This window comes from Zonotrichia leucophrys, chromosome 2, assembly GCF_028769735.1.
Source record: "Zonotrichia leucophrys gambelii isolate GWCS_2022_RI chromosome 2, RI_Zleu_2.0, whole genome shotgun sequence".
Lineage (NCBI taxonomy): Eukaryota > Metazoa > Chordata > Aves > Passeriformes > Passerellidae > Zonotrichia > Zonotrichia leucophrys.
This window is the reverse complement of record NC_088171.1, coordinates 119,268,355-119,294,357: the sequence shown is the minus strand read 5'-3', so window position 1 is coordinate 119,294,357 and position 26,003 is coordinate 119,268,355. Positions and strand designations below refer to the sequence as shown.

At 36.5% G+C, this 26,003-nt stretch overlaps 1 protein-coding gene across 2 annotated transcripts in view; it reads right to left on the bottom strand.

Annotated features, from left to right (window-relative positions):
* Nucleotides 1–26,003, bottom strand: part of PREX2 (phosphatidylinositol-3,4,5-trisphosphate dependent Rac exchange factor 2) — a 176,244-nt gene that overhangs the window by 75,544 nt on the left and 74,697 nt on the right. For both annotated transcript variants that reach the window (XM_064706194.1, XM_064706193.1), the window contains exons 12-24: nt 24,552–24,652; nt 20,668–20,771; nt 19,274–19,323; nt 18,652–18,727; nt 17,839–17,911; nt 16,557–16,699; nt 16,315–16,407; nt 14,904–15,052; nt 10,305–10,390; nt 7,972–8,108; nt 4,818–4,935; nt 3,798–3,982; nt 2,752–2,913 (exon numbers count right to left, since the gene is read on the bottom strand). In XM_064706194.1, the coding sequence (XP_064562264.1) occupies nt 2,752–2,913; nt 3,798–3,982; nt 4,818–4,935; nt 7,972–8,108; nt 10,305–10,390; nt 14,904–15,052; nt 16,315–16,407; nt 16,557–16,699; nt 17,839–17,911; nt 18,652–18,727; nt 19,274–19,323; nt 20,668–20,771; nt 24,552–24,652 (1,477 nt within the window). The remainder of the gene's footprint in view (nt 1–2,751; nt 2,914–3,797; nt 3,983–4,817; nt 4,936–7,971; nt 8,109–10,304; nt 10,391–14,903; nt 15,053–16,314; nt 16,408–16,556; nt 16,700–17,838; nt 17,912–18,651; nt 18,728–19,273; nt 19,324–20,667; nt 20,772–24,551; nt 24,653–26,003) is intronic.

The window sequence follows — 26,003 nt, the reverse complement described above, 5'->3', positions numbered from 1 at the left end:
TCCAACCTCAACCATTCTCCTATTTTGACTGACATTAGGAAGCTGACAAGCACTAGTACATAAAAACTGCAAAAAACACATTTTGCAAACTTTCCTAGTCCAGTACCTCTTCTCCCCCCTGCATATCAGCTCAGCAATGAGGAATGTTTTATGTTTAATTTTTGGGCTAATTCTGGTCTAATTTTTGTTTAGTTTTTGGTCTAATTCTAATTCAGTGCTTAGCCTCCTCTCCTTGACTCTAACATCTTAAATTCTGTGCAGTGTTTTGAATAGCCTTGGAGTTCTTTGGTTTTTAAGATGAGAAGATGTCAATCCAAAATGGTGAGGACAGAACTGGACACTCAGCAACTGCATCTATGTCAGAATCAAGTCATCTGATCAAGCTCTTCTATTGGAAAAGAGATTTATTTGTCAGTCACAAGTAGGATTTCTGTCAATATGCGTCATTTTCAGTGCAGTTTGTTGTCAGGGAAGATTTTTTTTTCTGGAAAGATGTAATCAGTGTTTTAATCACAATATCTCCCCAGTCAAAATATTACACAGACCTATTTTAGCTATGAACCACAGTTCATGCATAAGAATATTTTCAAAGTTAACTTGCAAAGTTTCTTCACTAATGAATGTCATTAAAAATTCAAATCAGTCAACTTTTTACTAACATTTCAGTTGAATTAAGACATATTCCTTCTGCAAAGTGAGATGTTTCTGTACTGGGACTTAAATTTCTGTTTATTTTAGTGTCATATTACTTCAGCCTGATGAACACTTGCTGGGATAATTACATTTAAATCTTTAGATCACAACAAGTTCTGGAGGGTTACAAGAAATCCAATTATGGAGTTGTTCAAAGGCCGAAGAATGCACAAATTGTTAAGAAGGCTACTAAGGACATTCAATGATGAAAATATTTCTGCAAGCAGTACATATTTCACATCTCAATCTCCCACACATCCTGCTCCAGAGAGACCAAATACTGGCTGTGATTTAATCAGGTCATAAGTCAGGACCAAGATTCTTCTCATATATGTGTTGAGAAACATCTGGGACTCATGGCACTGGATCGAGGTCTATTAGGAGCAAAATGTTCTGATAATAATAATAGTAGGAACTGCAGAAATCCACAAGATTTTTATTTATAGAATTAGAACTTTCACAGTAAAACCAGGAGCCAAGCTGGGCTCAGGCACTCTGAAAGTCTCCTGTAACTATGGTTACCTTTACCTTGCCAAGAAAATGACACATCTATTCCTGAAATCCACTGCATTACTAATTGTCATTAAAAGCTGTGAAACTAGTGATTTTTGAGCAGATGAGATCTAAAGTGCAGTCTGTATCGGGAATATCTACTTCTAGACAGTGTAAGAACTATGAAAACTCCCCTGAGGCTGTTTCACATCCAGCAAGCACAACAAAATTTGATTTACTGTCTTGGCCTCCTCTGTAGAGGCTATATATCACAGTCAAATTTTTCAGCTACAGAAAACATATAAATCACCTGCATGTTACTTGAACTGTAACTGTTAATATGAAAACTAATTGTTTTGTTGTTTTTTTTTTTTAACGGTAATTTGAATTTTAACCAAATTGGAAACATGGAGGTTTGTAATTCAGGCAAACAATGGAGAGGTCAGATTTTTGCTAACAGTATCAGGATTCTTGTGATGTCTCCATTGACACAACTCAGTTTATTCCATTTCTTTTTAGAGAGCACCTTGAGAAGTCTGACAAGCTGCTTTTTGGCTTTCATCCTATTGACTACTGACCTACAGGTATTCCTAACAGTTTTCCCTACTTTCCTTTGAAAATGGAAAAATCATTATCTAGTCTTTTAGCTTCTGCAAATGTGTGAAGCTCCTGTATTCACTTTCCTTTTCCTTTGCTTTTTCCCCCTCTTTTCAAATTTTAAGTATAAGCTATTAGAACAGACCAGTTTCTAAACGTCACAACTCAGATCCCCAAATGAGGTAAGACAGGGCAGAACCACTTTTTTTGCAGTCATTTTGAGCCTACTACAAAGTAATTCACGTACCAACAATTAGGTTCCATGAGAGAGGAATTAGGGGTCTGGATGAGAAAATGAGTTTGCATTAACAAAATGGGAAATGATTGATTCATTTGCGCCCTGCTTGGTTAAACAACTACAGTGAAATGCACAGACAGCAACTAGAGGTCATAGTCTGGGCTATTTATTCATTTACATATCATTAATTAAGATCTCAAGATATGAAAATCAGCGCCTTCTGCATTTTTCCATGCTATTATGTTTTATTAAACCAAGTGAAGCTAATAAATTACAGAGATGCTACTTTTAACAGATATGCTAGGGTCTAAAAGTTGAATAAATGGGTTAAAATCTGGTATTTGAGTTGCACTAGAGAGAAAAAAAATTCTGTTGCTACTGCTATATTTTTGGTTAACATCTGCAAATTCACTAGAGTATTGGTTTAAGGCATTTACAAGAATGACGGCCCTTTTACGGAAATATGCAGTTGATTGTCTCTTCAACTGAATACAGCAAACAAGAAAGAATACAAACTACACAAAGTCTAAAAAAGGGATAATAAAGAGAATGGCTTGAAAACAATTGATACAATTACTCAATTAAGGCACTCATGCTTCAAAATAATAAACTTCCAGCCACATTTTTGTCACTGCCATTGACACACTGAAGAGTTATTCAAACTGTACCACATTCCCCTGTTTCTTCCTTAAAAGACAAATATAATCAAGCTTAGGACACGCAGGGCATACCTTTTTATAGCTAGAGATTCTTCTGTAGATATGCTCAATTTTCTCACTGCAAATGACACTGAATTTACTTTGAAGTTCTGTGGGGATCACGTCATTTAAGGAATTGAGGCTGTTGCAATTCTGCACAAAATGTTCATCGCTTTTTGCCAGTGCTTCAAGAATCTAAGATAATGAAAACAAGAAAATATGTTATGAAATTAAGTTGACTAAAATTTTGCCTTACTAATTATCTCTTTTAACTAAAGCTGAAAAGCCTGATAACATTACAGAAAATGGTGCACAACAACAATAAATGAAGCTTGGGATGGAATGCAAAGAGGTTTTCTTAAATCTATTCCCTGCTAAGTTATACCCATAAGTATTTTTGCTTGGCTTCTCATGACATTGTCTGATAATGGATTTACTACTAATTTCCTACTAATGTAACCACTATGACTCCTCTGAAATACATTAGCTGCTGTATTTACTTGATCAGCACACATTATGCAGAGCTGCTGAATTAATTCATTCATTACTTATAGAAAACCTTCAATTTGGCAGAATACTAACACATTGAAAAAGCTTAAAAGAAAACTGAGTGCCATTCTCTTGTATATTCTGCATAAAAAGGCTAGGAAATAGGGCACAGGATAAGCTGTACTGCCCAGCAAAGACTGAAGCCTTGCTATAAGGCCGAGAGAAAACTAATTAAAAGGCATGTTAAGAGATGAGGGTAGTGTATAGCCTTTATAGATATTTCAGTAGATCTTGGACTTTATTTCAAATTCTATTTGATAAATAAGAAATAAGGGAGAGGGGCAGGAAGAATGGAAGACTTTGAAGATCTTTTAACTTTTTTTTTTCATTTAAAGGCTCAATTTATAATTACAACATAACTCTTTTTGCCTCCTGAGCACACAATCATCCTTCAAAACATCAGAGAGATAAGGGTGACCAATCATAAGGTACCAAATGAAAGACATATAATCATAAGAGTAAAAAAATCCACAAGTTTCTCCTCTGGTATTAAACACAATAAATATTAACATACAAAAAATGTTTCATACCTTTGCAGTCAAACTGAAAAATCCCTTTGGTTCAATCATTTTTTCCAAGACATGGCACTTTATTCCAGCTGTGCTGTCATACTCATAAACCACTCCATACTCCAGATGAACATTGTCAACAGTCAGACTCACATGATCCTTCTTCCCGTCAATTATTGCCATGGTGTTAAATTTGTCAATTACCTCTAGAATAAATAAAGTAACACAAATCAGTTGACAAGTCCTGGACATTGAATGAACTATAAAGAACACAGGCAAACATTCTAGAAAGAGGTATGTTCTGATCATTCTATTTAAATACATTCATTAAAGAACCAGGCTGAACAAAATAAAAATCAGAACACCAGTAGATTTGTAGATGTTAAAATACTGGACTGCAAAACAGGCAGTACTCTTTCTTTACAAACCCAGTTATTTAAGAGGGCTAATTCCATTTCATTTATAATCCAGACACATTAAGAAAGACCCAAAAAAGGGAAAACTGAGTATTTCTAAATAAAGTAGAAGAAAATCACTATGAAAACTGTCAACATTCAGAAATGAAACCACAATAACTGCGTTTATGAATGCACAGTTTGAGTATTAACTGTCTCTTTAATTACAAGTTGCAGATGAATGCAGTTTCATCTAAACATTAATTGCCTGAAAATAATTTGAAGGATAGTTGTGTTTTTATTTCCCATGCAGTAATGACTACTGTATCTAATTTGCCATAAATGATTACTGGAGGTGAAAATAAATCAGGTAATGCCTTGGTTTAGGTTTCTTACAAATGAAATTAAACAGATTTTCCCCAAAGTATTCATGGAAGTATTTTCTCTAAATGGGAAAGATACTGGTTTTCAAAGAATAGCATGTAAAATTTATATGTTTAGAATATATAAAAAACCAAATTCTTATGTAAATCGCATCTTATGATCTGGTCAAAATTTCCTATCTGCAAACAAACCCAATGCCTACATTTTCCTTGTATTATAACAGCATTCTCAGCAGCAACAAGATCAAACAAGCATCACATACCTTCCACTTTGCAGTCAAAGGCATCACCTCCATCATCTCCAGAGGGTTTGGTGTTTGCTTTCTGAAGATCTTCCTGTGCACTTTCAATGCTGTTGTAAACCCACTGTATAGAATCTTGCTAGAAAAACGACAAAAAATAGGTAGAAAAAGTGCAACTGATGGCAACTATTTTTAAGGTATAAGTTAAAAAAAAATCCAGAGAATTTTGGCAAGTTATTTTTTATTAAGGCATATATTGTCATGAGACAGTATGAAGTCTGTGACAGTATGACATCCATAATTTTTATGTCTCTGTCGAAAATAATTTAAGACATTTCAAATAAAATTGCAGATTGAAAAATATTTTTCTCCAAGAAATCATGGGGAAAAAAACAACTTCTGCTTTCCCAAATCTGCTGTGTATCCACAAATCTGGTAGCAAAAGTTATGGAATATCAATCAATGACAGAGAATGCCCAGTTAATCCTTCACCATGTGTCACTGGCACAAAGAAGCTATACTACAGCCTTCATTACTTATTTCTGCCTTGACTACAAATATTTTACTAGTGTAGTAATAAATGTTTTTCATTTTTCCCACAGATTAGCACCCCCTCACAGCCCTGCAAAAGAAAAGAACCACAGGCTCCAAAAATCCACCATCTTCTGTGGCTGAGCGACACATGAGCACACCATTGGTGGCTTATAAGTGTCATTCAACCTTTGAAGAAGCCACGTGTATTTCTTACATCTTCTACCCAGTCTGTAACTCAGCCACATGTCCATCATACCCTTGTGAAAGGTCCTATCAAGCATGGTGTCCCCAGATTACTTTTTGTCCTTTATACTTCAAAACAAGCTTAACAGTTAGTTAATCGCTCCTTCTGCAACAGCTACAGCAGAATAAGTGACATGATTGTGACAAATTTGAATTCAAAAAGAAGTTCATGGAAGAATTTGAAGTTAAGCAAGGACAGCAAACATTTAGGCTGAATGTTAAACTGTTCATGCAAAGTGCCAAATACATTCAGTTATCCTTTGCTAAAATATAACAATCAGCTTTTTTCTTTACCCCATTGGTATGGTGTTCTCTAGGTTTCCTAAATTCATCTATGCCTTGCTTTCTGCTCAATGGCATGAAATATTTGAGCAAGAAAGCTTAACTTTCAGAGGTCTGTGTTGATTGCTGGAGGACACCTGTGCAGAAGCTGATCAACAAGAATCTTTCTGAAATCCACACTTCTTCTCAGGTTCACCTCAAAGCTTGGTGCTGAGTTATGGACTCTTACTCAATACCTGGCAGCACTGAGACTGCTGTGCCAATCTCTAATAGGAAATACTCACTTCTCAACCTGGAAGTCCCTTTTCCAAAAGTTAACAACCAATCTAATGCAATATGACTTAGAGAAATGTTCTTCAAAACCATTACAGGAGAACAAACTAAGCATAAATCTGGCGCATCACGATTAGTATCACTGCAAAGAAATTGAAATTCCAGGAAGTAAAATCTGGTCTCAATTTTCTTTATTCAGACAAGACAGAAGGTAAACACTGTCCAACAGAAATTATGCAGTTATTGACTGAAGGAATCTGAAATGAAGCTTCATGCTCCAGGCAATTAGGAAGACTTTTTACCCTGAGAAGTAAAAGATGTAAGAACCAGAAAAATATTCCCTTGCAATTATCTAATTGGGAACTACAGGAGAGACTGCGATATTCTGGGTAATTAAATTATAGGCTGTGTGCACTGTACTTACAAAATAGGAGAAATCCATAGTCATTTTCCAAAAATAATAAAAGCACCCCACCAAATTGCTGAATAGGAAATTAACTTTAGCTGTCTTTTCACCAGTGGGAATACTACCATTTACTTCAGTCTAGACAATTCTCACATATTTTTTTGATAATACTGCATCCTAAATGAAGTTTTTCTTGCCTGTCTAAGGAACTCCAGTTATCTGTGAATTGCTGAATTATGATCAGCTACTTTTTAAAACTAAAAAAACCCTTATGTATAGGAAAAAAAATCAAGTTAATTTACAAGTCGATTAAAAAACCCAAAGTAATTTTTTAACGTCCAGGCATTCACACCAGCCAACATTAATCAACTATTTTTGGATGTCACTAATATCCATAGGAAGTCTGCGGTTACACACAGAGAGAACAAAATTGCTATAATGAATTTAATTTATCTTTTATTCTAGCCAATTTTGGTACTAGTGAACAGGACATTTTTTCTTTAATAGAGTGCATCTTCCTTTAAAGAACAGGTGAGCTTGATCTCTATATGCCATGTAACAATTTAAATTCTGTATTATCATTTAAACACAAACATCCTAAGAACATTTTCATAAACACTGTATTTATAAGACCCAGTTCTAACTATATAATTCTTATAACTCTGCAGTAGGTGTGGGAGAAGGATTCAACTCTTAATTTTAATTGGATTTTTCTCCTCAGTAAACACGTACTTGAAGAGTTTGTGAAGTTAATTAATAATATTGGTTCACGGTTTATGAAAAAACTTGCAGAGAATTGGAAAATTACATTATAGAATGCAGATTGGTTTGGTTTTTCTTCCTAAATTTGTGTCTTGGATGCCTGAGATTTTCTCCTTAACTAACAGGACAAAGATAACAAAATTTGCATGCATTTAAAAAAAGGAAATTTTGAGTCCTTGAATATATACTTATTCTCAAGACTGAAATGCGATGGGGATTCTTTTATGGATGAAATATATGCACTCTGCTCTCTGCGTACTGAAGTGTAACAAAATTCTGGAAGATCAGTTTTATGTATTTCATTCTCCTGCTGCTGAGCAGGCAGAAAGCTCTGTGATTCCCTCTCCATCAAGATGAGATTATACCTCAAAATTCTTTCAGTATTGGACTGCAGAAATGCTTGAAACAGCCCTTTAAAAACACCATATAAAAATTATCTATGATATTTATTTCAGTGCAGAAACTAAGCAGATTTTGAACATCACCATTGAGCAATCTTCAGCTTTTATACTTTTATACTTCAATTGGCTTTCCTTCAGTTTTATTCACCCCTTCCTTCCTCTCATCCCACTCAAACACAGCAGATATGTGCACAGAGATTAACACCACACTGTTTACTTTGACCAAAAATAGAAATCTAGAAGAAAAAGTGCAAGAGCACCAAATGAGACATACCTGCATTGGCCGCCTGTACTTCCTGCAGGCTGTGACATGAGCAATAACACTTGCATGAGTCTCTTTGCTGACATTAATTCCATTCACTTTGATTATGCACTGACCAGGGTGGAGACCTGCTGCAGCTGCCACTGTTCCTATTAATAAAAACCCACACAGTTAGCAAACTTCTTTTTCTAAACATCTCCTTTTAAGCTTACAGTCCCAAAAAGCTCTTTTTTTAAAAATCAGAACCTGGTCTGACTGATCCTTACATACTTCCCTTGACCACAGAGTACTTCTGTAGACCAGCTGGATGCCAAGAAAATGGAGTTTGCCAGCAGATGTTTCCATAAAAGAGACCAGACAATTTCCGAAAGGCTGCTTTATAAAACAGCAAACATTGACTAGCAATACGAAAATGTGGAAAATTCACCTCAAAAAAAAGGACTTCAAAAGGATAAAATGGCTCTAGCTTGAAAGTCACTAATTACAACTTAGCCTATTTTTATACGACCCAAGCTTATGAGCTTCTTGTTTAATTCAGGTGTTTCAATTTTACATACAAAACAGAATTTTGCTGGCAATACATAAAGCATAAGAGCATACTAGAGTATCATGTTAATCATTAAGTGAAATATCTAAATTCCAAAGACATTTCCAAATACATTGTTCTTTTTCCATCTTCCCTATCAACACAATTATAGCAAGAGGCCTCAGAGCTTTAAAACAAAATCTCAAAGACAATTAAGTAGAATATCTCAAATTAAATTATCAGAGGGTGGGACAGGGGGACACACAAAACATGACACCAAAACAAAACATTATCTTTACACTACATAAAATATTTGGTTCAATAACTTATTTTCACAATTGAATAACCACATTGGGAAACTAGTGACTGAATAGGCACTACAAAAAGAGCAGCTGTCTCCCGGTCTTTTCACTGCAATTCAAACTCACTCCTGAAAGACAGCCTGCTGGAGTATGATCTTAGTTCCAGCTACCTGAACATTTGTCTCCAAATGTCTCTTGATACTGCCACAGAGGTGCCAAGGAAGTAAAAATCGACTGCCTAGAGACTGCCAGACTGGGCTGCAGAAGCTAGGGGCTGTGAAAGAATAGGCTAGACTGAATCTGCAGGGCTGACAAGTAGAAAGCTTGTCACGACTTCATGACTTGCCAGCTGAGCATATCTGACAAGGAAAGAACTCACAGAATATACATGAGCTTCCCTCATTTTCAGAATTATCACTATTAGATTAAAGCTGTGTTTAAAATCTAATATAAAAGAATGTAATTGGAAATTACACTATTACCAGCTATTGCAATCTCCCCCCCACAAATGACTTAAAAATAAACATATAAATAGATCTTATTTAATATCTAAAAAAAAAAAAAAAATCCAAATCTCTCTTCAGAAAACACCAAGGTCCCAATTCAGCAAACTATTTAGGCACATGCTTAAAATCTTCCAGGTTTAGCAAATGACACAAACAAGCATTTGCGTATTGTTGGGGCTAATTGGAATAAAGTATGTGCCTAATGAATAATGATAGGCAGTTGAATTGAGATCCAGGTGAAGAAATAATTAACACATCAGCTACTAAGTCTGTAGTTTATTAGTCTTTCTTTTGAAAATCTAATTTCTGGCACCACAACCTAGAAAAAATGTCATCAAATTCTGTTCAAATCTGGCTGTTTTGCAGATCAGTTCACTTTTCATGCCTCAGTTACGAAAGCAGGAGGGGGGAATGAGACACAACTGTCCCACAATAACTGAAAACACAGTCTGCTCTACCACAAGCAACATGAGACAGCAAGAAATAACTCAACTTCTTTTAGCACAAATGCACTGCTCAAAAACATTGAGTTAGGTTAGCAAGTGTCTGAAAATCACATCCCAAAATAGTATTTACATGAACCATCTGCAATTACTAAGACAAAGCCATTAACACTCTTGAAAAGATTTGTAAAAAGCACATTTCTTAGTAAAATGTTTTCAGAACACTGCAGAACCACGTAGCCACCTAACAAATTAACACACAGGTTCCCAACAAGCAGTTGCATTGCATCCTTCAGCTACTCCTTAATCTGCAAAGAATGCACAGCTTTAACTTAACTTTCCTACATTGGTACAACTACATTTTTAAATGACAGTTGGAAGATGCATCCAAGCTTACAGAGTATAAGTGCACAAAACAATTACATTTGAGTTTATTTAATATTGTTTGTTACTTTGGGGGAAAAAAATCTAAGATGGATTACTGGACGTAATTTTGACTCATCTCAACCAAGTCATTTAGATATTAAACATTTACTTAGCAGTACCACTGACAGCTCTTATAGCTTACCTCTCCCAACAGCATGGACAACAGATGGGCCAAAACCCCGGATTTGGAATCCAAGTCCATCTGCAGAGTCAGGAATCTTCACTGTCCTGATACAAACAAAGATTTACCATGGATGTAGCAAAAGGCAACATTTTTGTTATTCAGCAGCATGTAGGTTGCAAGGGTGTAAAACTCCACACTTTTATTCAAATCAGTTTTTAGATTTTGCAGCATTCATATTCCAAATACTGTGTACCACTAACATCAGAAATAAGGGCAAGCTAAGACAGCAAACAATCTATTTCACAGGGAAATTGAATATGCTGATTATAATCAAAACACCACCATAGCTTTAAAATTCCTCCCAAACAGACTGATCTTTAGGTAAGTTGCCATAGCACAGCAACACTGAAAGCCCTGGAAGGCAGGCAGTCTCTCCCAGCCAAGAGGACAGAGCTTGGGGACCAGAGATCACAGCAGGTCTGATCAGAGAAGCTGTAGAAGACGGCAGAACTCAGACCCATATTACATTTTAACAGACTCACAGACTGTGTTGAGTTGGAAGGGACCCACAAGGAACACCAAAGTCCAACTCCTGGCCTTTCACAAACACCCCAAGAGTCACAGCAGGTGCCCAAGCACAGTCCAAGAACTTCTTGAACTCTGTCAGCCTGATGCTGTGACCACTTCCCTGGGGAGCCTGTTCCAGTGCCCAAACACCCTCTGGGTGAAGAACATTTTTGTAATATCCAACCTAAACTCCCCTGACAGAATTACAGGCCTTTCCCTCAGGTTCTGTCACTGGTCCCCAGGGAGAAAAGATCAGTGTCCACCCCTCCTTTTCAGGAAGTTGCAGACTGCAGTGAGGTATCCTGTCATAAAAGGAAACTTTGTTTGATAAATAGGACTTTCCTCTCATGAAGCTGTGCTGGCTGTGACCAATGACTGTGTTGTCTCTCAGCTGTTTTTCAATACCTCCCAGAAAAATCTTTTCCATAACTTCGTCAGGTGCAGAAGTGAGACTGACAGGCCTGTAGTTTCTTCTGGAACTAAACTTCTTCTTTAGTTCCAGAAGAGGACTGACAGGTCCTCTTTTCTTGCCCTTCTTGAAAATTGGGATGTTTGCCAGCTTCCAGTCAGCTGGCACCTCTTCAGATTCCTAAGACAGCTCAAAAATCATCAAGAGAGGCTTTACAATGACATGCTAGCCCTTGGAGGATTCTTGGATAACCCTCATCAGGCCCCATAGATTTGTACAGTTCCAACTGAAGCATCAGATCTCACACTATTTCAGGGTTGGCTGAGAGCTGATCATTCTCACAGTAATGGATCTCCAGTTCAGGGCACTAAGACCTCCTTTGGAACACCACCCATGTGTCAAAGAGGGAGGTGAAGAATAAATTAAACACCTCTGCATTGTCCCTGTCCCCATCTGTGAGGTGACCATGCTTTAACAGGCCAATGTTATTTTTACACTACCTATTGGCATTAATATACTTGAAAAACTCCTTATTGTGCCCCCATGTTTCTGGTCAGCTTCAACTCCAGTTGACCTTTGGCCACATGAATTTTCTCCCAGCAACAGTGAGCAGCATCTCTGCATTCTTCCCATGTCACTTGGTGTTGTTTCCACCGGGCATAAACTTTCCTTTTTAGCTTTATTTCCAGAGAATATTCCTGTTCAACCAAGCCAGCTTTCTACCTCACCTGTTTGACTTCTCAGTTTGGGAATTTCCTGCTCCTGTGCCCTTAGGAGGTGATTAAAAAGCGACCAGCACTGATGGACCCCAACAACTGCAAAGACAATTTCACTCTGAAATAATGAACCCCATCAGGTATTAGTAAACAAGGTGTTCAAGTAGATCATCCTGTGGTCAACAAACCCAAAATTTTTTTGCTGACACCACCTCTGGAGCCATGTATTGACCTAAAGGGTCTGCCTAATTCAATTGATATTATTCCTGGTTACTGAAAAAATCAACAAAACCAACTACCGTGCTCCTGATCCCTCTACCAATCATCCCAGGGCACTGTAGTCTTTTTGACTGCCCTTGGACTTCCATTTTATTTCATCACTGCCAGTTTGAACAATCATTAGCAGAGTGTAATCAGACTGGATAGTTTTCCAGTAATCCTTATCCAAGGCCCTGGGAGACTGCAGACTTCCCTGTGAGTAGGGTCAGGTCGGCATATCAGCCCCTCCACTCCCCTTAGAAGGGAGTCTCCTATCACAACTTCCCTTCTTTTCCTGTTAACAGAGGAGGTCTTGATGCAGGGTGCAGGTGGTGTTGTTTCAGGAGGCCTCACCATCCCAGAAGGATCTTGCCCCATCTCATCAGTTGTTTGGCCTTCTAGGTCCAGAGCCCCACACCTGTTGTAAAAGGTATCAGTCCTACTTGCCAAATTCAGAGAAAGAGGAACCTCCTTGTGGTACATGCTGTGATGTGCCTCCAGCCTCCATCTTCATCAGACCCCAGCTAACAGTCCTCTGGCTAATTACCCTGCAGGGCTCTGAGTCCATCTGCTTCTTCACCACAATGGAGGTTCAAGACTCCTGGGAATTTTTTAGCATTGCTGAAAATAAGTGATCTCTCTTTTGCTCATTCACTCAAACACTGCATAGCCTGTTCACTTCTTCCTGTAGCTCCACCTGCAGCACAGCTCCTCAAACACAGCACGCTTTCTGCAAAATGACTCCTTGTAGTCCCCATCCTCAGAAAGAGGCATCAGGCACTCCCAGCAGCCTGTGCCTCTCCTTGTTGAGTTTTCTGAGCAGCGACAAAGTAGCTACTGAATTTTGTAAAATAAGAATCATCCACTGTTCGCATGACTTGTAATAAACTTACCAACAAATCTAACCAACAAAAACACAATTCTGAAAATCAAAATTCACATCTACTCCTTCAAATTAAGCCCTGAGCTCACCCAAAGTAAACTAGCATACTCTCGTGATATCAGCTCAGGGTCTACAAAAAGCAACACAGCTGCATTAGCCCTTATCAGACCTAGTTAGGTCATGCATAACAGTGCACTGATTTAACTTTGCAGCCTTTCCATCCAGAGCCAGTTCTGCTATTATTGCAGGGATCTTTGCCCCAAGCTCCATTTCCCATTGCAAAAGCAAACAAATTCAAAGTGATGCTGAAAAGTGATTTTAAAATACATTTGGACTGTAGCAAACTTGATTTACAGGCAGTTTTGAATAAGAGAATTGCATCATTTCTTGTACTTTTTTTTTTCTAGTATACATAATACTAGGCATTTGGAAATGATTATCATCAGAGGTGGGATCCAAACTTCATTGAAGTCTATATTTTTTAAATATAATAATATATAGAGAAAAATAATTTTTCACTTGAAACATTTTTTAAGTATAACATCATTTAATGTACTCATATATTCACTATTGGTACTATCTATTTGATTGCATTCTGAAACTGCTTTGAGATGATGCAAATAACTATGAAAGATCATCACTGGCAGTTTAGGCTAAGAATTCAGGAGAGAATTGTCTTCTGTGAACTCAGTTGTGCTAGCAGCAGCTGCTGACAAAAAGCAGGGAAAACGAGAAACAAATTTGACTTCTGTGAACTCTAAATTCACTAGACCATCTCTCTCAACCTTGAAATTTACCTACAAGTTGAGTCAGAAATTAAATCAAGATTTGCATTAAAGAAAGGCCAAGATGCTTTTATGCTTTCTGCTATCTTGTGGTCTGGGGATTTTTAATTTTGTTATTTTCATTTGTTTGGGGGTGGGAACATGTGTTGCAGTATCAGTCCAGATAAGCATCTTTATGCCTTATTTATTTTTCTTGTTTTGGGTGCCATTTTACTTCTCAAGACACCTTTGCTTATCAAGAGGAGAAATAGATCTTCAATCTGCCACTTAACCAGAGCCATTCCTGAGCAAGGCACTCTGTATGCTGCATGGTAACAGAGAATGGCACCTCTTTATTCTGTGGATTTTGAATAAAAAATTACTTCTGATAAATTTTTCTTAGTCTCCTTCTTATGTGTTATGTATAACCTAGCAAAAACTGCATTAACTTTACGAATAGACTTATGCTCATTTACATACTTAGCGAACCCAATTATTAGGCCCCGCTTTGTATTTCTTTTGCGTAACAAAACTCGTGTTTAGGGAGGAATGGGCAAAACTGTGTACAGAAATGCATCTGTTTGACAAAGATGAGGAGCTGTTTACTTCCTCCTGCTGTTTACACAACCAACACACCAGCTGAAGGGGCCCATGGGACCACAGAGTCTGACAATGACAAACCAGCAACTGATCCCCAGACGCAGGAATTTGTTTAATACACACAGCCAGAGATAAGTGATCAAAACTGACCATATAGTCCATGAAATTTCATTTAAACTTGCAGTACCTGCATGTACTTAAAGTGGCAGAGCTGAAGATCAAAAGCACTCATGTGATTCTTTTGCTGACTCACAAATAGGATAAAACAAAATCAAGGCAAATCAAATTGCTTGACTTTGCAAAGTCAGATCAGACACAGCATCTAAAACCTCTTTACAGTAGCGCTCTCTGAAGTTCCACTGATCTGAAAATTCCCTTCAATTGTTGTTTGTAAAACTTCCCAAAGGAATGACAACTTACTCTCGAGGTTTGGTGCTCACAAGAACCCTCAGGGGCTTTCTGCTGTTTAAACAGGCTTTCAGGAAGCAATCCACTTCACTGAAGGGTCGCAGGAAAACCAGGTCACCGTTAATGGCAAAGATTTTCTTCCCAACTTCCAAGCCTGCCATCTAGAAAATAACAACAGTTGTGTACTTGTTTGCTTTTATAACTACTAACATTATGTTTTCCTCTGCTGGCATGCAACCCCAATAGAAAAAATGACATTCACATTTTCTTTACATTCTTTATGACTCCTTCACATACAAACCATGCACAAGGGACTTACATCACAAAATGTTTCTAAAACTGGTTAAATTCATGTGAAGGGTAAGCACTCATTCTGAAGAGAGCTAATTACAAGACCTGGTATTAATCAAGATTTTGTGACAGTATTACAATATCAGTTCATTTTTTTAGTAATTAACACAACAGCTTTGACTGAGCCATTTATTTTATGACAGTACTTAATTTTTCATCCACCATTTTCCAAAGGAACTAAAGCTTCTTTTCATAAAGACCCAACTAATATTTTAGTAAGTGAATATTCGCTAAGCTCCAAAGTAAAGAGTTTTTAAACTTTGGTCTAACATGAAAAACACCATTACAGTAGAACTACAGGAGTACAAAGAGTGGCTCAGGGTATGGGCAAAGCCCTGGTGCCATCTGAGAATATGGCAGAACCTGACTGATAGAAATCAGATCATTTAGCTCTGTGGCTGAATTATATTAATCATTTGCTGTGTCTATTTATAATTTAAATTTATACTCCACCATGAGATTTAGAAAGCCTTGAAATTTTTCTCTAATAATGAAAGAGCATCACATACTTTATCTTTACATATACAGAGACTCCCATGCTGCTCAGTAGAACATTAATTAACCCAAAGAGAACCTAAAGCAATGCTACAGGAAGGCTGTACTTTTTTTATTCAGGGTCTCAAATCCCAGATTTTATCTAAAGCTTGATACATCCTTTACTACGAAATATGTCAACTGCAACTCACAGACTAGCTCTATATCCATTTCATATTCTACCAATAATGCTGATTTCAATTATGATTAATGTCATTACTGGAATATTATAAAATGCATAAAAATAAAATGACAACTTTTATAATATCAATCAATATGACAATTTAGCTGAGCAGAAAATAAGTGTCAAAATATGGTCAAAACAATATTTTAAATAAAAATAAAAAGCTAAAAAGAAAACAAACAAACAAAAACAAACAAATTTTAAAAAAGGAAAAAGGGAAAAAACTCATAGGTACAACTTTCTTAGTAAGTGCTCACTGTCACCTACCACTTTAGCCTTTCCTACATGATGTACAAAACATACATCTGTGATGAAGTAAATAAAACAGGGAAGATAATTTATAATATTCCATACCTCAGCATTTGAACCTTTCTCCACCACTTTAATAATTGGCACCTTATTTTTATCTTCTAAACCAAAACCATAGGTTCCTTCATTAGAATTAATCTGTAAAATAATTTTTAAAATATTGTTCAGAAAGGCATCAATAAAACTCAAGTATGTCTTGATTAAATAACAATAAACTGTCCTAATATATTGCCATTATGACCAATTTTTTTATTCATCAAAGCACACAGTGATGGTGTTTCACTCACCAGTAATGACTTGGCTATGACATTTTCCACTACTTTCAGATCATGTTTCATGAGTCTGTGCTTCATATTTGATCCTTCCATTTCTTCATCCGCATAAAAACGGAACAGCAGTGGTTCATCTTTAAATTCACTTTTCTCTAACACTGTATGACAGAAACCCAGACATATTAATCTTGATTTTCTTTTCAACTTTTGAATATCATGTCTTTCATGAACCATTAAATACTCAACATGCATACACATATTGAATGCTAGTAAACTATTGTTTGTGTGTGTGAATCTAGGGAAATCTTTTAACATAGACAACACTTGTTACGTGGATTCATTACAGAGAGACAGGTATCACTAAGCTCATGTTTTCAACTAAAACATCTAGATTCCACCAAGCTGAGAAAGATGTATTAGCCTGAAATCATTTTAGTGAAAATACTAACCACAAGGTTTCTTCCTAAAAGGGATTTTAAAACATGATTTTGAAAAGTTCTGCTGGACAGCTGCTGAAGATGCTCACCACCAAGTTCTGCCATTCTCCAGACAGTGGAGCATGCTGGATTTAGAATTATAAACAGGTTTGCTAGGGATGTAGAAGCAAGCAGAACAGCCAGTAGATGCAGTTTGTGAGTTCAAAAGTCAAAGGAAAAAGGATGAACAATACAGGAGAGTATGTTCATACCCTTTGTCTAAACAAACAGATAAAAAGTATTTTTTCCTCTTTTCATTTCAGTGAATGACCTGCTACTTCAATCCTTCCACTGAAATCTTCCCTCTGATGGTATTAAATGGGTCCTTGTTCACCTTAATTTTGGTGCTGCACATATCTCTGGTCTCCTCTTCCTTCTTTGTTCTTTACTATCCTTATGATTTTGTCATTTTTATCCAATCCGCTTTCTCCCACTTTTTTGAAGCCATGATCCTTCACATCTTATTAATTCCCCCCAAAATCTCACATTTCTCTCCTACATGATTTTTTTATTGTCTCATCAGTGCCAACAAGCATTACTTTCTTAAGACATTTCTTGCAAAGTGACTAATAAAACTGCCCCCACTAAATCCTTTAGCGGATTAATTCCACAGCACATGCTATAAAATTGGATATAGTTTTCAGAGTATACAGTAGCTATTTTTTTCCTTGAAGACTGTAGCATCAATCTCTTTAGTGATACAATAGAAGAACTTTCCATCTGTTCTGTAATATCTTTATCAGCCCCTGCATTTCCTTCCAACTGTGCAGATAACATTAAACAGAAAGTAAGCATAACTTGTAGAGAATGTATTTACTTACCATGGTGCATAAACCCATTATCACAAAGAGCTACACCAAATATCATAGCTTCCTCCCTGGTCCGGCAATCCCCCTGTTAAAACACAGTACATGTTTAAAATGTATTTTAAAATATTAGCAAAATGGAAGCCATGCACAATGGCATCATCCCACAGGGATGGCAATTACTGTAGATTACATTTGCCACCACCACCTCTATGTATACATTTCAAGTGTATAAATATATATACACATATAAAAAACAGTATATACATGTTTATCATAGAATGAGGGAGCAGTTTGGGTTGGAAGGGACTTTTATATGCTATAACATTCTATAATTACAAATAAATAGGAAAAAGCTTCAGCAAGGCTGCATTTTCCATAAAAACTGAACGTAATAGAACCTATAAGCATCAAAGTTTAAACTTTTATTTTATGGAACTAGTGCATGTTGACAGAGTGAGCAGGACATCATGTTTGTTTCTTGTTCATTTAAAATGAAACAGAATTGATGGCAACAAATCGGTACTGACTTTTGCTCATCTAGTTAGTAATTTAGAGTTTCTCATTTCATTTCATTTTAAGCCTGGACAGTGTTATATGCTGAATCACAAAGCTAAGTGCCATCAAAACATTTCAATTCAATTTCAGATCAGAAAGATTAGCACTATAGCAATGAAAAGCATAGCTGATGACAGCTGATTTCTGTTGCTTTACTGGTTTAAGAGGATTACACTACATAAAGTGTTTGTATGTTGTTCTTGATATATCACTAGCTTTGAAGTCAGAATTTAAATGAAAACATACATAAATCCAAAGGTGTCTACTTGCCTGGGCAATCAACCAATCTATGAATTTGTTTGCCATAACCACAGATTTGTAGGTTCTCAAGTGATAGTCTTTATCCCTGTTCAAAATAACACAAAACAATTTTTCAAAATCAAACAAAAGCTCAGAAGAAAAAGAAAAATACTTGTCATTTATAACCAAGTTAGTGCAAGCATGAACTGAGCACTTAATGGTTGAGGAGTTTTCTCTGGAGGAAAAAACTAGTAAATGAAGCTTTTCTTGTGGACAGAAATGAGGAGGTTGATCACAACTTATTTGGGTGATATTGTCAATGGAGTATGAAGGCAGGTGTGTCGCTCTGGGACTATTCTAATGAGGTAATGGTGCATTAGTAAAGGAGTGCACTAATATATACAGTAAGCATATAAGCATATCCATCAGGACCTAGGAGGCTCTAGAAGTCCATTAAAAAGTTATATTGAGCAGAGTTGGCAGCCATTTAGTGGTTCGGTTATGCTTTTTGTCTTGACAGCATTTCAATCTTATCTGATTGCTCTCAAAAGACCAATCTTGAAAGGATGGGTTAGGTTCCTACATTCAAACACAGTATCTTCAGATCTACTGCTTCCAAATGACTCCCCCAGGATTTCCCAATTGCACTCACCTAATTACTGGGGTAAAGAGACTGTGAAGGCGACAGTACAGTCGTACACCCTGTTAAAGAGAAAGAGGTGGTGAGTCAACAACACACTCACACAGACAAGAGGCAGGGACATAGTAAGGAAGTCTGAATGCTGTTAGTGGATTTCATTTTCATATTAAAAAGATCTGTTCCAATTTCTATGTATTTTCATGTGCCAAAACAATGTTCCCCAATAACAATATTGATGAATAAATTATGAGAATGAACACATTTCCTATCTAACCTAAGCTTACTGAGACACATGCAAAACAGATTAGCTTTAAGGTAGGATTAAAAAATTCTGAAGGTTTGAAATACTTAGAAAGAAAAGCACACAAAAAATAAATCAACATTTCCACGCATTAAGGCTGTCCCAAACAGTGGTTGCTATTCTACACACAGCTGTGTAATTACAGTAAAAACCACTGCATTTCATTATATGCATCAATACTTTGCTTACAAATTAGAATTATAACTAATCAATTTTAAAAATGCAAAAAGATTTAAATATTAGAAATGTTTTCTATTAAAAGCAAATAAATTATACATCTGCAGTAGTTTAAGAAACTACCATCGGAAAATTGTATTTTAAAAAATAAAAACACATTAGTATTACTTAGGAAACTATCAAAAAGCAATTATGTTTACAATATGCAAGTATAAGGACTAAAAGTTGTGTCAAATTAGATTCCACCCTACTTTGCTCTGCCTGGGAGTTCAGTATTGTAGATTCCTCTAGATGCACTTCATATTAACAAGTGGAGCAAAAATTAAATTAAACTGCAGCAAAAATTAAATTATACTGCAGTGTAATACCCAAATGCAGACATTTTCTACTGACTCCAAATCATGACAAATTTGAATATTAATGAGTTTAAAGGAAAGTTTGATCAATCTTTTCATTGTTGCCAGTAACATAGATGGGTAGTATAACCTATTATGTCTAAACATCTATGTGACTATAGATTAGTGTCCTAACTACTGCCTAGTTAGGACACTAACAAAGGACACTCAGATTTTAGAGAAATCTGGGAGCAGTTTCCTACATATATCTTCATATCTATGAGAAGGGACTGAAAAAAAACCAGACTGAACCTCAGCTTCAGGATTACCCAGAAACACAAGCAAAGCATCCTGCATATTAAACCACTGAATAGCAACGATAACTACATAATAGTAAACTGTAATTTTGTGTTTAAAATGTGTAAAATTTAACCAAAAGCTTACAAATGAAAAACTGAATTTGATTCACATAAATATAGATTGGTAACAGTGAGGGGATGTTGTTTATCCCAGCAAATCTTACATTACTTTTCAAGCAGAATCTCAGTTTCTGATGTGCTCTTTCCAATAATAGCAACTATTTTATTCTGTACCTTGGAGATGACATCCTGCATCTCATTTCTGGGATAGTATGTTCCATCATCATATCTGAATCTGTACAGCATGTGTTCGGGTTTGAATTGGTGCTTATCTGTAACTAAATTAAAAGGAAAAAAGGCATTGTTAAATGACTTTCTGAAGAAACCAAGGAGAGAGAAGAAGGTCAGCATCATTCCTTTTAATAAGAGCCCTAAACACATCAATAGGTATATTTCAAACAGGGAGGCCAGGAAGCCCAGTTAGATCATCTGCCCTAAGCTCCTTTAAGCCACTGGTGACAGTATTTCTTACAACATTTAAGTAGGACAGAGGAAAACAAACAGTTTCAAGTCACAGGGCAAAGAATAAGGAGGACAGTCAGGGGACAGCATGAAAAATGAGGCCCTCAATTCCTTTTAGTCTTCAGAGCTTTTGCAGAGCTTATCTAGCAAATAGCCAACTAAGACTTTTTTTGCAACAATTCATATTATTCCTCCACATTATTTTCTGTCCTCATTCTTGAAGAGGCCAATCTCAGATGATTCAGTAAATACAGAAACACAACACATTTGACCAGTCTTGCAGTGGGAACAAAGGAGAGAGGAACATCTCCCTCTACATAGAGTCACCTAAACATTGTAAGTGCAAGAGACTGGCAATTGCTATGAAGATGCTGATAATCTATTTCCCCAAGGACCTGGGAAAAATGATCTTAACAGGTGGAATTCCAGAGTGTCACAAGATTCTGGCAGCAAATCTCACAGCTTCAAGTGTTTTGTGAAAACAAGTCATATCTTAGGATACAAAAGTTCTCCTGGAAACTGCACAGCTGCAAATCTTTCTGAAAAACAGCTGATCCATTTGATGGTTGAGGACAGGCTTAGGCACTATCACCATCCTAAGATAACTGCTTTATTAATTACAGCTTCACTTGCAGTTGTAACCTTAAATTTTGAAAGTCAATTTACATGTCATCAACTGATAAAGGAGGGTGCTGCAATGTCTTCATTTATCAGAGTAACACACCTGAGAGAGTTAGGTAATTCTGTGCATGCGTTCCTATAACAAGCGATTAAGCCATCATACATAATTATTTTCCAAAAATTCAGTTAGGCATCATAAACTTTGTATAGTGAGGTGCCTTCCGTCTGTGTCATTTTTCATGCCCCTTCAAGCTCCTCAGTATTTCCCACAGCATCTGATACACAGACATAAAAACTGAACTTCATATATGAAGTGTCATGTGCAAGAGCAAAATAACATCTCTACCTGCATTTGATATATCTACAAATAGTAAAGCCCAGGACACTATTCCAATTGCCTTGAACTGAATTATTCAAAATAATTCCTAAGCTCTTTCACATATCATTGCCTCTAAATATATGAGATAGACTACAAAATTTTCACACACAATGCCTAACATAAGCATCTATGTGAATTTTAATGGATTGTGACCATTTAACCAAAAAAAACCCACGTCTTCTAGCTCTATAATTAAAAAATAATCCTACTGTTGAAGAAAAATAATGTATTCCAATAGATTAACAAATAAAGAGTTCTTTATAACCAGCAAGTTCCAAAAATAAAAATAAAAATCAAGACAGTTTTGCTTAAAGCCAAATTATTCCTCAGTGTTACAGAGATGTGCTGGGAGGGAACAAGGATGACAAAGCACCTTTCCTTTCTTGCATGCCCATGACAGACAGAGCAGGCTATGCCCTCTGAGGAATACATGTACAACTCTGTCTCTGCAGTCCCAAGTTACCAGAGTGTGCCAGAAACTAAGGGAGTAGCTCCACAGAGCTGGGACTTGCTGGGTTTCAAAAACTTGAGCTCACAAAATGCTGCATTACCACTAAATAAGGAAGGCCAAGTTGCTTTGTGTCCTATTTCCAACACCGTACCCACATTTATGCTGGGATATATATTTATATGGCATACACTACATAAAGGGAACTGATCAAGATTTAAACTGGTCTTTTCTTTTAATTTGCTTGCCAAGGTAATTTAAAATCAGATCCTTACGTCAGTTCAAGGAACTGCACAGCCACATAAATACCTATTCATTTTTAAACTATCTGATATTCAGTTTATTTTTGTAACTACAAAGCTTCTTAATCCAATGAGACAAGGTTTCCATCTCTAATCAGCTGCAGGGAGAGGACAAAGTACCTCACTCCATTGAATGGTATCAGTCAGTTCAGATATCAGAGAATTCCACAAGGTAAATTTAAAATAGCAGGATACAAACAGATCTTTCCCCTTATATAAAATTGGAGGGGGGGAAAAAAGGAAAAACTGTAACTTTTCTGCTTGCTAGAGTTCACACGTCAGGAAGAACAACAATGTCCATCACAACATGATTCTGTCACTGCTAGAATGAACTCCAGCACAGTGACAATAATGGCCAGCCTACTGAATATGCAAGTTCTCAACAAAGGCCTCTACAATATTTGCAATGTAAATAACAGCCAAACGTTCTTCCTCCCTTGCTCCCTCCATGAAAACAGATGGTTCATTCAACTTTATTTTAGGAATGCTATTTTCAGTGAACTACAGCTGGATTCACTATGCAAAGTAGCATGTCTGGCTCACATTTCTATGCTCTAATATAATTACCCTTTTATCTCATGAAGTTACACAATATTCATTTAACTCTGCATTGAGAAAATCTATGGGTGTATTTAGGATATAAATTACAAGATCAGGAGAAGAATCTCTGGCAACAGAATCATTCCATTGAAAACAGTTCAGTGTGTGTAGTAAACATAATAGCATCTGACATTTGAATGACTCTGGAAGAAAATAATGTAGACTGACATTAAAGAAATGACAACTACATGATTACTGATTAATAATCTTAATATTTTTCCTCCTACTTTGCATATGTTTAAAACACACACAACTCAGTGACACTGTGTTTCTCCCACTTTCTTTCCAGTCAAGGACACTAAAGTCATTGCAAAGAACTTAAATTAAGTATTAAATTAGTTGTTAGCTGGAGTACAGAAGTATTAAAATGTATATTATCAAAGATTCCATCTAAATTTCCATCCTGGATCTATGATGGTGTGGTAACTAACTTGACAACTTTGTTTGGAGTGACTGTACCTATGATATCAGATTCTGTAAAACATGGCTTCAAAGAAGCTTCTCCAGTTTACTTCTATGGTCCTGTTAGACTCTACCTTGTAATAACAACAGAGATAAGGACATGTTCTAGTAGGAGAAAAATGTTGCCAATGCAAACTGTTTGCAGAAATCAAACCTTCTTACTGGCTAAAAAAAATGAAACCTCTGAGTGATAATTTTCTCCACAATAAACTAAATGCAGAGAATTGATTGCAGATTTCAGCATCAAAATAGCAATTTTAGTAACTATACAATGTAGTGAAGAGAAGGCCTTAAAATGCAAAAGATTAAATTGTTAGGTTACAGATTCATCAGCTCCACTTGTAACATCTAACAGATGAGCAGACTCATTTATCAAAACAGCCAGCTGTGACTCACTGTCATGTAAAATTCTTAGTTGAACACCTTCCCTAAAATGCCTGGCCTTAATAAAGGTTAGAATCCTCACAAGTAGTGTACTACTCTGTGTTGCCTCAGAATTTTTTTTTTTGCTTACAAAAGGACAGCAATATTTCTCTATGTCCTTTTCCCTGATGTTGTGATCCCCACAGCAGAGAGAAAATCTGATTAAATTAGTGGAGCCTTTCCCAGCAAATCTGCTATGGACATGGACAATGGCCCCATGAGGCCCCTGGAAGGATATAATGCAGATTCCACAAGCTTGGTCTTGTGTTAACAAGACCATCTTTTAGTCAAACAAAATTAAGTCCATTCTAGTTACAACAATCATCTTGAAAACAACTAAGTTAAAACTAACTCTATTTACCATGGTGAATAATGCCGTTCTCTAGTAAAGCTTGGCCAAGATGAACACCTTCTTCAGACTTGTGTATCTCTCCAATTTCCAACAGCCAGGACACAAATTCGCTGAAAAAACAGATAAAGAAAACAAACTTTACATCTCATCACCAGAGATGAGATGGTGGTGATCACCACCAGATCTACTGCACGTTCCTCTTCATTACTAGTGTTTCTTACTAGTCTTGTAAATGATTGTTTTGCCCAATGATCCTCAAAATGCTGTACCACCTTTAAAAAAACTCAGTCTTTACAGCTTTTCTTTTATTTTGACATAACCACAGACAGTTTCCCATGAGATGTCTTTTCTGCTCAGATGTTTTCCATGCATGAAGTTAACCTGGCACATAGTAAAGATTTTTCATGTTTTCTGGGATATCGTCAACTGCATTTGGTAAGACCGACCAATATAAGGCAATCCCAGGCATTCCTACTGCACTTATCCAGGGCAGGCGTGCCATGGTGGCAGAATAAAACCACAGTATGACAGAACAGTAGGCTTGTTACTTCCAAGGTGTCTCAAACACATTGACATCCAGAGCTTATCTACTAAGTATATATTCATGCGCATAAAATGCCTGGCTTCCACCAAAGCAAAGCTGATGCAGTCCAGAGACACTGGATCTACAGCACATAAGATGTGCATGTTACAAATCAAAAGTGCAATGAGGTAGTGCAACCTTCACATTCATGGGTTTTAACTGGTGACCCTGGGACCAGCAGAAGCATTCTTCAAAACAGTTCACTCCAAAGACAGCACTGAAAAGGAGCCATTTCAGGTAGATTCAAGCGGCTCCTCAGCATGAGTGTGTTCTTCACCTGCATCCAACAACTTCACTGAGGAATCATGATTCTACCATAACTTATGGTAGAAGTTTGGTAGAATCATTAATCTTAATCTTGATTTCATTTCTCTTCAACTGCGTCACTTCCAACAGCACATAAGAATCTCCCAAGTTTTATTTCCCCTTTTGAACCCCGTAGCATCTTCTCAACAACTTTTTTGTGCAAAACACTCTATTTTATAAAAATGCTTTTCACACTTAGCTTATGGTTGTAAGTACTTATCTTATAGCCAAATAAAATAAGTGATAACTCTTCTGTCTCCCAAATTATTTTTTTTTTTCATAGACACATTTTAAGGCCATCTATTTCTTTTTCAGTCTTCTTAAGCCATAGGCATAATAAGGCATTATAAATATCCTCCTGATAATTTAAACATGTAAACCTTATTTACTAACTCTGTTCCTGACCTTCAAGCAAGAGAAGGACAGAGCTGTTTTAAGAGACAAAGGTTTATTTATTCCACTTAGGTGGAATAAATAAAATTTTACACTCCAAACTAGTAATTCCAAAACAAAATGAATTTGAAAAGTTGGGAATTATTTTTTGAGAGAAACTAATTCACTTGATGCATTTC